The sequence below is a fragment of the Mirounga leonina genome, unplaced genomic scaffold (genome assembly GCF_011800145.1).
Source record: "Mirounga leonina isolate KUSES-001 unplaced genomic scaffold, KU_Mleo_1.0 Mir_151, whole genome shotgun sequence".
Classification (NCBI taxonomy): Eukaryota; Metazoa; Chordata; class Mammalia; order Carnivora; family Phocidae; genus Mirounga; species Mirounga leonina.
The window spans coordinates 7630484-7643330 of NW_023270377.1; the positions used below are offsets into that span (position 1 = coordinate 7630484).

Sequence of the window (12847 nt, forward strand, 5' to 3'; positions counted from 1 at the left end):
AACAAAACACGGCCATAGCGGAAGGGAGGGAAAAATAAAATAAGATGAAATCAGAGAGAGAGCCAAACCATAGGAGACTCTAAACTATAAGGAACAAACTGAGGGTTGCTGGATGGGAGGTGGGTGGGGGGATGGGGTTACTGGGTGTTGGGTATTAAGGAGGGCACGTGATGTAATGAGCACTGGGTGTTATAGGCAACTGATGAATCACTAAACTCTTATCTCTGAAACTAATAATACAGTATGTGTTCATTGAATTTAAAATTCTAGGTCAAATTTGGAATGAGCTACATGTTAAACTTTCCTCTTAGAGCCTCCTTCATATGTTAAAGACCCAGGGAGTCTGTTTTCTTCCTGTTCTGTTCTGCAGAAAGAAAACCCTTCCCAAACAACAACAACAACAACAACAAAGAAAACCCTTCCCATTGCTTACCCCAGCACTTCGCCAAACAGGATTGCTTTAACCTCTCAGGCACAGCTTGGAGCAGAGAAACAGTTGGGAGGTGCCGGGCTGCATGAAGATGGGGGTCTCACCACTGAGTCCAGTGAGACTGCGTTTGGCTCTGAGGCAGAGGTGGGAACACGGTAAGTTCTGTGAGTTCCTGGGAGGTCAGAGGAGCAGAGAGCACTGCAGGCTGGAGAGAGGGAAAGGGGGACTCCAGGCAGTGCATGCAAGGTGGGCAGCTCAGATGACTGGGCCATGGCCCGCCCCACACACCCGGCTGGAAATGAGTCGAGCAGGACTCTGTGATCCCAATGAGAGATGAACCATGAGCATCACAGCATCTTCCGAGGCTGATTCACCTCCCTCTGTTCCCCTTCAACCTGGAAACCACACCAGAAGTCAATGCCCACATCCCAGCGCTCCTCCCTCCTCAAGCTGTCTTTGTTGTTCATGGAAGTCTGACTGGCTTTGGAGATTAGAGCCGGGAGCCCAGTATCCTCCTGGCTACTAGTATGACTCAGTTGCAGATGACAGAAAACCCAACCTGAACCAGCCTAAACGAAGAGAAGATGTGCTGGCTTGCATAAATGAAAAGTCCAGAGATCGGTACGGTGTTAGGTACAAGTCAACCCAGAGACTCAAGCAACCTCATAGAACTTACCGTCCCTCTGCCTCTTGGTTCAGCTCTTCTATCTGTGTGGGCTGCAGTCTCCACCTCTCTCATAGCCCTAAGTTCAAGGCTCACCGCCCAGGCCCAAGCTTCTCCCCTTCGCAGCAACTCAGTCAAAAAATCCCAGGAGGGGGCACCTGGCTGGCTCAGGTGGAGTCAGTGGAGTGCATCAATCTCGGAGTCCAGAGTTCCAGCGCCATACTGGGCTAGAGCTAACTTAAAAAAAAAGAAGAAGAAAAAAGAAAAAAAATCCCAGGTCTCACTCTGATTGGATCAACTAGGGTCATGTGCCATCCCTGAGCCAATCAGTATAGCCAGGGGTTCCTGGACACTGATTGGCCGGGACCAAATGGCATATTCTGCCTGTGAAATTGGGTTGAGAGTGGGGGAGGGGAGGTTCTTTAGGAGGCAAACTGGACACCATTTCAGGAGATTATTGCCAAGAGAAGGTTGATGGGATGGCTGCTGGTGACAAAAACAACATATGTTGTACCTGTGGAATCCTCATCGGCACCAGTCACAGGCTGCTAGGCCTTCTCCATCAATAATGCATCTATCATTCCCCTAGTATATAAGGTCAGTGTTGCAGGCGGCCTTAGAATGTTTCGGCTGTGTTTCCTAATGTCACCTCTCTGAACTCAGAGCAGACCCTGGGAGTGGAGACCAATGTCTCTGTAGAGGAAGGCCTGGGGAGAGCCCTGCCCTCTTCCCTGGCTGACCCCATCCTTCCCTTCAAGGGCGTGGAGCTAGGGGTTGACAAGCAGCCACACTGCAAAATTGGACTACCCCATTAAAGCTGGGACCAGGGTTTCTGTCCCCATGAAGCAGCTGTCACCAGGCAGGGACCAGGAAGCAGCCAGGGCCCGAGGCAGGCAGAGTTGGCCTGTCCCCCGGACCCAGGAGGCATGGCAGAAGGCTGGGCACTGGGGATCTAGGTCTTTGGACCCCCGGGCCAGCAACGGCAGCCGAGGAGAGGTGGCACCAGATCGTGGCACTCAGGCCTAGGGCAGCCTAAGGGGCAGCTCGGAGAGTGCCAGGGAGTGCAGCTGGGAGCCTCCAAACTCCAGCCCTGCATTCTCTGCAGCTCAGGACCTGGGACTGGGACTTAGGTCAGCAGTCACTGTGAATAGCGAGCAGAGAGGACCAAGAGCTGGACCTGTCCTAGGAAGGTGCTGCGCACCCCAAGCCTTTCAACGGGTTAAGCAAGAAGGAGCCCAGGGGGCCAGAACCCAAGGGGGAACCAACCCTGGCCTCAGCTTGGGCTCTGGGGAGGCCTGGGGTCTCCCCTTGAGGAAAAGAAGGACCAGATCAGCTGCCCAGAGAGAAGGCTTGCGAAATGACCACTGCCTCTCATGTCTGACTGGGGCTCCAGAAACAGAGAGGAAGGAAGGTCTTTTAGTTGGGATAGGGGTGGCTGAGAATGCGGTCCCTGGGGCTCTTTCCTGGCCTGAACGGAACCCCGCAGAGCCCCCTGCAGTTCCCCTCTGGCCACCAGAGGGAGCCCGTCCCTCGCAAATCTCCCAATTTAGGCAGCATGGGCAGCCCTGTCCTTGCCTTTGGAGAGGCTTTGGGAGTAGGATGGATGGGACTCTGGGCTCCGAGAACAGGTCCCCAGGCAGTGATAAATAGTGTGCTAGTCTCAGGACTAGAGGAGAGTTGGGGGAGTGGGCCGAGGGCAGCAAGGACTGTTCCAGGCCGAACCTTCGGTGGGGTGAAGCCATGTGGTCAGGCTGGGCAGCTGGGACAGAGGATGCAGGAAGCTTGATGCAGACATGGAACATTAAGAAAGGCAGCCCTGAGCCTAGCTCCTGCCTCGCACTCTTGTTCCCATTGCGCACAGGAGGAGACTGAGGCCCAGCAAGGTTCAGTTATTTGCTCTGTGTTGACATGGCTGTCATGTCTGTATCTGGATGGGGCTCAGCCTCTCACCTCCTTCCTAGAGGTTTTGAGGGGAGTAGTTCCTTCCGAGCAGGGCCATAGCCTGAGGGAGCCTGGGAACCGGATGCCGGCTCCGTGTGTTGCCTGCTATGTGGTCTTCTTGCCCCCTGGGCCAGACTCCCACCCTGGGCTTTGGGCCGTGGGGACATCTGCAGAGCTGAGCTGCCCTGGGAAGCAGAACAGAGAGCAGCTGGTCAGTCTTGCCTCAAGAGCCTGTGCAGGTCATGTGGGGTGGGGGCCAGGCTCAGAAGTTCCTTCCAGCCAAGGCCTTGATCTGACCCTGACCCCGGCAGCACTTCGGATACAGCTCAGTGGGGGACAGGCAGCGTGGGGCCTAAGCAGCCCAGTGGCGACACTCCACGCTGTCCTCACCCCACAGGCTCCAACCCCTGTGAAGGGCAGCCCCCCCAAAATGGGGCACCCGGCAGACACCACAAAGGTGGGTGGGGGAGACAAGGGTGTGGAATGCTGTTCTACCACCAAGAGGTGTCCTGTGGTGTCCAGAGGAGGGACCTTCTCTCTCCTGCTCCTTTCTGTATCTTAGGAGCTTAGAATGGAGTCTGGCGGGCGCCTGGGTGGCTCAGTCGGTTGAGCGACTGCCTTCGGCTCAGGTCGTGATCCTGGAGTCCCGGGATCGAGTCCCGCGTCGGGCTCCCTGCTCAGCCCGGAGTCTGCTTCTCCCTCTCCATCTGCCCCTCTCTCTGCTTGTGTTCTCTGTCTCTCTCTCTCTGTGTCAAATAAATAGATAAAATCCTAAAAAAAAAAAAAAATTGGGGCGCCTGGGTGGCTCAGTCGGTTGAGCGACTGCCTTCGGCTCAGGTCGTGATCCTGGAGTCCCGGGATCGAGTCCCGCATCGGGCTCCCTGCTCGGCGGGGAGTCTGCTTCTCCCTCTGGCCCTCCCCCTCTCATGTGCTCTCTCTCTCTCTCTCAAATAAATAAATAAAATCTTAAAAAAAAAAAAAATTAAAAAAAAAAAAAAGAATGGAGTCTGGCACCATGACAGCATTCGGTACATATGCGAATGAATGAATGGATGGATGAATGAATGAATAGAATAGAATAGAATAGAATACTATGTGCAGGGAAACATGGTGAATAAGACATGGCCCCTGACCTCAGTGGGGGACAACCAAAACACACACACACCAGCAAATAGACAAGCTCACTTTGTGAGAAGTGCTATGTGGCCGAGGGACAGAACTGGGGAGGGCCTTCTTAAGGTCAGGGACAGAGAAGGCTTCTCTGGGGAGATAACGCGGGCCTGGAGACCTATCATGGATCAAGTTATGAGAGGTCTGGGAATCAGACATTCCTGGGGCAGGAATAGCAAGTGCAAAGGCCCTGAGGGAGGACCAAGCTTGCCTCGGACACAGGGAAGCTGGTGTGGCTGATGAGCAAGGCAGGCAGGGCACAGGATGTAGGCAGAAGTGGCCTTGGGCTCGGAGCTTTTACTTCCTGGGAGGGACAGCACCCAGCTCTCTGTGCTCCCTCGTGTGACCTAAGCCTTATTGCTTCTTGCTAGGCCCTTGTCCTGGCCTATCTGGTTCATACCTCAGCCTCCGTTACTCTGGCCCAACCCAGGCCTCTCTCCGGCCTTCCGGACCCGTGCACCCAACAGCCTCTGACAATTCACTCAAACACAGTCAGGTCTCCATGCAGCTTGAGATCTTCATCCCAGCCCCTTTCACGTGGTAAATGGCTCCTCCCTGTGCTGGAAGGCTCAGGCCAGAGCCTGGGGGATCCTTGCCTCCGACACCCATTCTATCCCTGAATCTTGACACTTAACCCCATGGGTTATCTTTTTTTTTTTAACATTTTATTTATCTATCTATCTATCATCTATCTATCATCATCTATCTATCTATCTATCTAGATATCTATCTATCTATCTATTGAGAGAGAGAGAGAAAGCACGAGCAGGGTGAGGGGCAGGGAGCCCGATGCGGGTCTCGATCCCTGGAGTCCGGGGTCATGACCTGAGCTGAAGGCAGACGCTTAACTGACTGAGCCACCCAGGCGCCCGTACCCCCGTGATATCTTAAATACACCTGTTTCTCTTCCACCTGGCACTTCCCCTTAATCCAGTTCCCCTGCCTCTGCAGATGTCACTTCAATGTTTTCCAGGGAGCTTTTCTGCCTACAACCATTCCGTGGCTTCCCCAAATCCTCCTTCAGTCCCTGGTCCAAAGACTGCCCGCCCCCTTTGCCCATGCACCCTTAGCACCCTCAGCACCCTCCTGCACGGGGCCTGCCCATGCAGCACTCCTGCCCCCCAAACTGTCCCCCATCTTTCTCATCCTCCTGGCCCTTCTAGTCTCGGCTTCAATGCCGCCTCCCGAGGGAAGCCCTCCCTGCTGTCAGGTCCTCCTGTCTTTGTGCTCAGGGTCCCGTTATCCATAGATGGTCCTTAAGGAGTTGTGGATGGACACCTCAGGTAATAGCCCCATCCTCCCACCCCTTGCTGCCCGTAGGTGTCTAGGACTCTCTAACGAAGTCAGTGGGGGCCTGAGGGGGAGGGAGGGCAGAGGAAGATAGGAGGGTGATGGGAGGTGGATATCAGCAGAAGCTGGGGTCCCAGGCTTCTTCCTCTGAATAAAGCAGAATGTAAGTCAGTTCAAATGTGAGGCAGTGACTCCCACGTGGCCAGAGTGTTGGGGGACAGGAGTGGGGAGGGAGTGTGCATGGCTTCTCTGTCCCCACTTCGTCCTCTGCCCACAGCCATTCCTGTCTGTGGGGTAGACTTGGGCACTCTAGCTTGAGAGGTGTCCCTCCTAAGGATTGTGCCCCACCCCAATTCTGGCCGCCCTTTCCCTTGCGGCCCTGAGTGTCTCACTTGGACTCTCGAGAAAGGCATCTTTAAGACTGCATTCAGGGGGCGCCTGGGTGGTTCAGGCACTTGAGCGTCTGACTCTTGTTGTCTCCATCTCAGGATTGTAGGACTGCGCCCCCTTCGGGCTCTGTGCTCAGCAGGGGGTCTGCTAGAGATTCTCTCCCTCTCCTTCTGCCCCTCCCTCCCCAAAATAAGTAAATCCTAAAAACAAGACAAAAAAAGACCACATTCAGGAGGGACAGAGGAGGCCCAGGATGGCCCAGTTGGTAGAAGCCGAAGCAGAACCCATACTTTTACTCAGTGAATCGACTGCCCCACAAAGTGAGCCCTGCAGACAGTAGCCCATTCTTAGCACCCCTAACAGCTAGGGGTCAATCCTCGCTGACCCCCTAGAGACTGGGCACCACCATGATTCAGGGGCACACTGGATGCTTGCAGGAGGCTTCTGCTTGTGAAGCTCAGCTGCAGGCCCCAGGAGAGCGAACAAGCCCCAGGAGGCTTAATCAGCTCTAATAGCTCCCTTCCCCCAGGGCTTGAGCTTCACTGAGTTTTCCTGACTGCTCACAACCGGCGTCTGAAACTCCTAAGTGCCCACCTACCATCTTTACCATGCTCAAGGGGAAGGCTCGCCTGCCTGCCTAATCAAGGTCCACTTCTTTCTCCAGGCAAGAGCTTGGAGAATTAGGGCAAGGCTGCGTGAGTGCCCTGAAAAGGAAGTCCAAAGGGACAAGGTGCCACATGCCACCACCAGGGGGAGCCACGGTCACCAAACTAACTGGGTGAGGACCCAAGCGGAAAGGCCAAAGTTAGGGGCTGTCCCACTGGGAAGTGGCTTATCTGAGGTCTTGGCCCTGCGTTCACCCTTGGCCCGTACCACCACCCACCCACCCCAACCCTGGAGTCTGGGTAACAGCAGCGCCTCGTGTAGCCGGTTCCTTCGTGTGCCTGAGGATGTGGACATTGCCTTCCAAGGCACCCTGATCCACTGGCATCCAATAATGTGGTCCTGGGAAAAGGCTCTTGGTAGAATCAGTAGACCGGCCCCGGTAAGCAGCCTCCCCTTCACAGCCCCTAACTCCAGGGCCCTCCCACAGGGCTTGGTGGCCAGCAGCAGCTCAGTCCTTGATCTCCATGGTGACCCACCACGCTGCCCCAAGGACATACCCACCCCTCCTTGCCCACTGGGGTCTTCAGCCCACTATCCCCAAGAAATACAGCTGGGCCTGAGCCCAAGATTCCCCCAACCACCCACCCCCCGTCCTTGCCCGCTCCCCAGAAGGTGTAGAAAACTGAAACAGAAAAACCAGGCTTGAGACAGCTTTGTTAGAACAACTCAGCAAAATAAAATTCCGGTTTATTGTTGGACAACATTGTTTCACACATACATCAAACAGGCCAAAAAAAATAAACAGCAACTTCATAGACAAAAAAGGAAAAAAAGAAACCTTTTATCTTTGGCCTTTTTAACCATCTCATACAAACCCACTACTTATAGTACAGCTAAGTACATACACAAAAAAAGTTACTGGAATGCTCGGAATAAGATTGTTTTTTTGTTGTTGTTTTTGCTTTTTTTACAAGGTTTTTTTTCTCCTTTGAGATTATAATGAACATGGTCACACCACAAGTAAAGTCAGAAGTAGGACAGAGAACGCTCCAAAGGCTGGTTTGGTCATCCGAGATCATTAAAAATGGCTGACCCCTAACAATATGTACAAAAATATAAAATGTAAATAAAAAATACAAACAAATTTTCCTTTTTAAAGTACTTTTAAGAAAAAAAGCAGGGCCTTGGAAGTTTTGGTTCTTTTTTCCTCCCCTGTTGCAAATTCACGTTGTGGTTTTGGCTGGGTGGCGGAGAGCGTGTGTCATCTGCGGGTGGCGCTGCCCGCGTTGGGCAGGCGGGCGGGACTCTCTACTCGAAGGTGACCACGTTTAGATTCTGAGACGGGAAGTGGAGGGTGAACAGGTCACGGCGGCCTTTTTTTTTTTGTTAAGTTTAACTTTTCCTTTTTTGCTGTCTAGTCATCCTCATCAGTCTTCTGCTTCTTGGTGTCGACATCATCATCCTGCGCAGAGAAAGATGGTCAAGGCCCCTGCAGCCCACGGGGCCCACCCCCACTCCTGCAGGCAGAGGCAAGGGCCAGGCACTGGCTGCTCCAGAGGCTTCCAGAGCTCTGGGAAGGCAGGCCTGCGCTCCTTCCTGTTCCTGCTCAAGATAAGGGAGCCTTTCAGGACCACACCACAGAAATCGGCCCCCCTGACTACCGTGCCTCACATCCCAGCCCCCACCCAAGCCAGAACCCACCTCATCATCTTCAGCTGCCCGTTTGCCCGTAGCTGCCTCGGCCTCCTCATCTTCATCTCCATCCTCTTCCTCACCTGCAGAATCAAACCCAGGGTAAACCACACTGCCTCCCCTCAACCTGCCAGGAAGAATCTTGGTACCCTACCCACCCAGTGACAGCCTGAACTTGGGTGGGGACACGACTTCACACTGCAGCTCCTCAGGGGACCTCCCAGTGACAGGTTCTCCAGGGAAGAACTGTCCCTGATCTCTGCTGCCTGACAAACCGGGCAGTCAGGGCCGCTTGCCACCCATGCAGGCACTGGTCCCCAGACGAGGCAAGAAGGCACCGGTGGGAGCACGGGTGTGTGGGGCAGTTTCACTTCACGAGCCTAAACCCAGAGAAGTCGTAGCCCCACAGTACCAACCCAGCTGCAGGTGGTCCGCTGGTCTCCAACCCCAGGAACCTCTAGACAAGGCCAAGGGAAGGAACCCCCTAAAAGGGGAGATAAACGAAGCTACTCACCATCGCCTTCCTCCTCCTCCTCCTCTTCTTCTCCCCCTTCTTCCTCTTCTTCATCTACCTCATTGTCAGCCTCCTGCTCCCCATTTTCCTCATTCTCCTCGACAGAAAACATACCAGGTTGTTAATGACGACAGACCACCAATCCTGCCCCATCCCTTCCCCCAGGCCCTACCCAATGCATCTGCAGCCCCAGACCAGGCAAGAGACCTCAGCTCCTCTTCCCTTAAAGCTCCACCAGGAGACGGTGATGCAGGAACCACCCAAGGGCTCAGCCTCCTCGCTCACCCCAAACTAAGCCCAAGCTGGAGTGAGAGAACTTCCTGGCCAGGAGTGGCTAGGCACCATGGGCAAGGCGGACACTCACAGCGTTCCCATTAGCAGGCGCGTCTCTTCCATTCTCTGCCTCCTCCACAACTTCCTTCTTCTCCTTTAAGTCCTTCAAAAAGTAAGAGGGAACCAGTAAGTCTTTTGAGAAACCCGGGGCTGGCAAAGAGGCCTAGGGCTCAAGGGTATGAAAGCAGCGCTGGTCTGGATGTCCCAACAGCCCCACGTTACACTTGGAAACACAGGAAGGAGGGGCCACAGGATACCCAGCGCGTCTGTGGTCAGGGTTTCCTCCAATTTCTCAACCCTTAAGAAACACACCAAAAAGAGCCCCCTGCAGTTGTTCCCACTGCCCCTTCCTCATGATTCTTAGGACAAGAGCCATGTGGCACCACGGCCTTAAACCCGTCTGGCCGGGCAGACGAGCCCGGGAACACTTCACTCACACACCCATCACAGACTGGTTTCCAACCAGAGGGAACTCCGCCTCTCACAAGCCCTTCTTGGAAAACAGCAGGTATGTGCCATAAATAAACAAGGTAATGGAGGGAGGGCCCGGGCACTGCGGGAGAACTCCCGTGGGCGGGCTAGGCCGAGGAGGGAATGGGAGGGAGCCGACAAGCAGAACTGGAGGGGGCCGTCTCAAGTCCTCCCAGCCGAGCTAAGCACCAAGCCCACGGCAGCCCAGCTCGCTATTAAAAAACCCAAACCCACCAATTCCCTGTATGTGACAGCTGTCCCAGGAGGTCGCAGGTCATCGCCGGGAAACGTGCCCGGGCCTAAGGAACTCGACCCCCGTTCAGAAGCGCGCCGCCCGGTGCGCCCCATCTCCCTCCCGGCCTCTCGCCGTCCGCGCGGCGGCTCTCAGGGCCCGTCAGACCGCACCTCGAGGAGCGGACCCGGTCCGCTTTCCAAAGGGCAACGCCGCCGCGGGCGCCCCGAAGCCCGGTAACTTCTTCCACCTGGCCCTGCCGATCCGGCCGCCAACACAAACAGGCGTCGGGCCGGGCGCAGCTCGGACCCCGTCCAGTGACCGGCACCGGGGCACCTGTCGGCCCCATTACCACCGGCTGGCGGGCCGCGAACCCGGGTGCCGCCCGCTCCCGCCCCCTGGCGGCCGAAGCCCCGGGGAGCGGGTGGGGGCGGGGAGAACGCGGCGCGCAGGCGCGCAGCCCCCGCCCGGCGGGCTTTGCGCGCGGGCCTCGGCACGCACCGCGCGCGCGGAGCACGTGGCCCAGGGCCGCCGAGTGCGCCCCTGACCCTGGAGACCCGGAGCCGGCGGTGGCCAGCGCAGCCCCCGCCGCCGCGCTAGTTGCGCGCCGGTCTTTCCGGGCGTCCTGACGCCCCCACCGCAGGCCTTGACGCGCGGGCCTGCCGCTCTGCATTTGGCGGGCAAAGTCCCGCGGGAGGCCGCCCCGAAGTCCACGGGGCTTTCTCAGTCCCGCAGCCCGAGGCCGTAGGGGACGCGCTCCGTGGAACTATTTATTGCTCCCGGCGGGAAATCACCTTGGAGGAAGGCGAACGCGGACGTCCGCAGTGGGGAGGGCCGACCCTCCCCCCACCCAACTAGTTCCCGGGCTGGGCCCGGAGGGGGGCCCGCTGGAGCCCTTGTGGAGAGCCCAGTCGCAAGCTCCACTCCGCCGGGGGAGTCACCCCTGGGAGAAAGCCAGAGGTGACGCTAGGGGCACAGAGGTTAAGGAGACGCCAAGGTGACTCCTGCCCGTCCCCAAAGGGGCACGAGAGGGGCGCGGACCAGAGCCTTAGATAAAACAGCCGATCTGCCCTAAAGTGCCGCGCTCCCGCCGAGAGCGGAGACGAGACGCTCCCCGCGCGGGCCGCTGGAACGACCCGGCGCGCAGAACCGGAGCTGCGCCAAACGCGCAGGACCTCAAAACCGAGGGCAGTGAACCCACAACACCAGGCCCCGACAACCCCCGGCACCCGGCTCGACCCCGCAACCGGCCAGCCGCGGCCACAGCTTTTGTTCGTCCGCATCGCCTCCGGGGCGGCCGCGCACACGGTGTTCCCGGGCAGCCGCGGGGGGCGCCCATCGTCGCCCCGGCGCGCCGTTCCTTCACTTTCCGTTTCCTCCCCAACGGCGCGTGGGCTCGCCTCCTCCACAGCCAAACCCGGCACCGCTGGTGAATTACTGAGGCTGGGCGGCTGCTCCCGGCGCGCTCTCCCCGGAGGACGCCTACCCCCGCCCTCCCTGAGGGCACCCAGAGCGGAGAAGACCTTCACACCTCCGCGGAGACAATCGACGTCGCGGTCGGCCGACCCGCTGCCCGACTCCGCCTTATCAGAGCTTAGTCCAGATAAACCACCTCGAACCCACTGTAAGGCGCGAAACGAGGCGGCCCGGCTCCGAACAAAGACCAGCGCCGCCGGCGGGCGCTCGTTGCGGAGCCGCCACTTCCCGCAGCCGGCCCGCGCCTGCACACGCGCCCCCCCCAGCACTTCCGATTCCAAACGCGCTCGAGTTTCAAAGTTATTTCCGTGCGCCCCGCGGGCTGACGACCCCCAGCCCGGCCCCTCTCCTCCCGCCACCTTCCAGACCACTCACAAACAAGTTTCAGGAGCCTTAGAACACCCGCCACCCGAGCCCCTCAGCCCCCGCGTCCGCCCTCCGGGGCCCCGAGGGCGCCCGGCCCACTCCCCGACGGGCATCACGCCTGCCGCCGCACTTCCCGCCCCCTCCCCCGCACACAAAAGAGTGGGCTGCCTGGGGGCCTAGGCCGGGAGGAGAGGTCTCTCCGCCGGAGGAAGAGACAGCGGGTTCGGGGCAGCCCAGACGCCGCGCGCGCGCGCCAAACACCGCTCCGGCGGCAGCAGCGCGCGGACCCCGAAGGGGCGGGCGGCGTCCAACCTCACCTTGGTGGTGATCTCGGAGCTGGTGTCCACGGCCGCGTCTGACATGATGGGGCACGCCGGTGATCCGATGCAGCGGATTAAAAAGAAAGCAAGAGTTCGGGGACTCTGGCGAGAAAGCTGCCGGAGTCCGCGGTGGCGGAGGAGGCGCGCGGCGGAGGTGGTTGCGGCGAACGGGGAGCTGGACACGGGAACAATGCAAAGATGGCTTTTCAGAGCAGCCAGTGGGGAACTCACGCGGCGCCAGAACCTTTAATATAGATTAGTGGGCGGCGCTCGGCCTCCTCTGCCCGAATGCTATTGGCTGAGCGCAGGGAGCGGGCGCTCGCTCATTGGCTCGATTCCGAACAATGGGCAAGCGTGCTTAAAGCGGCAGTGCCTTGGTGCGTCCCGCGCTGCGCAGTCGCCGGCCGCTCTGTCATTCAGGGCCTTAGTTTGCCGGGTCTCGGCGGCGCCGGCGCCGCGGGGGAGGGGCGCACGAGCGCGCTCAGGGCGCGCGCTCCCGCCGCTGTTTTGCTGGGGCTGCTGACGCAGAAAGCCAAAGCGCGGCAAAGCCGCCCGCCCAGCCCCCCGTCCTCCCCTCCCCTCTGCTGCTCGGAAGGAGGGGGAGGGAAGAGGAGGCGGTGGCCGGCGCGCACGACGGCTGCCAGCGAGGGGGAGGGGAAGGCCGGGTGCTGGGCTGCGCTCGCCCGGGGCGGTGCCCTGTGCAGTGCCCGGGGAGGTGCCCGCCCCCCGCGCCGGGGCACCTTCCACCGAGAATTGTCCCAGTGCAAGTGGGTGGAAACCCTGCGACGAGCAATGAGGGCGCGAGGCCGCCCCGTCTCTACCTCGTCCACACCCTCTGCCCAACCCCAGGTGCCCCGGGTCTTTGAAGAGGTGACCCTGTTGCCCACCACTGGCCCCGGCGTTGGCCGCCTGAGCCAGCCGACAAGCGGGCTCGGTGCCAAGCACACACACA

General features: G+C 58.5%; 1 protein-coding gene across 2 annotated transcripts; it reads right to left on the minus strand.

Moving 5' to 3' along the window:
• Nucleotides 1-7203: 7203 nt before the first annotated feature.
• On the minus strand, nucleotides 7204-12138 carry PTMA (prothymosin alpha). 2 transcript variants are annotated; one of them, XM_035006890.1, is made up of 5 exons: nucleotides 11893-12138; nucleotides 9062-9133; nucleotides 8698-8791; nucleotides 8193-8266; nucleotides 7204-7953 (listed from the first exon to the last, which is right to left on the minus strand). In XM_035006890.1, exons 1-5 carry the CDS (start codon nucleotides 11935-11937, stop codon nucleotides 7906-7908), a joined length of 333 nt encoding a protein of 110 aa, XP_034862781.1. In that variant the 5' UTR covers nucleotides 11938-12138; the 3' UTR covers nucleotides 7204-7905. The 2 variants fall into 2 exon arrangements, with proteins under 2 accessions (XP_034862781.1, XP_034862780.1); XM_035006889.1 differs by having other exon boundaries at nucleotides 8698-8794.
• Nucleotides 12139-12847: the final 709 nt, after the last annotated feature.

Coding starts and splice junctions, on each gene's coding strand:
- PTMA (XM_035006889.1), bottom strand. CDS start 11,937: ATGTCAGACGCGGCCGTGGACACCAGCTCCGAGATCACCACCAAG. Junction 8,795..9,061: donor CGCCTGCTAATGGGAACGCT/GTGAGTGTCCGC, acceptor TTTTCTGTCGAG/GAGAATGAGGAAAATGGGGA. Junction 8,267..8,697: donor GGAGGAGGAGGAAGGCGATG/GTGAGTAGCTTC, acceptor TTGATTCTGCAG/GTGAGGAAGAGGATGGAGAT.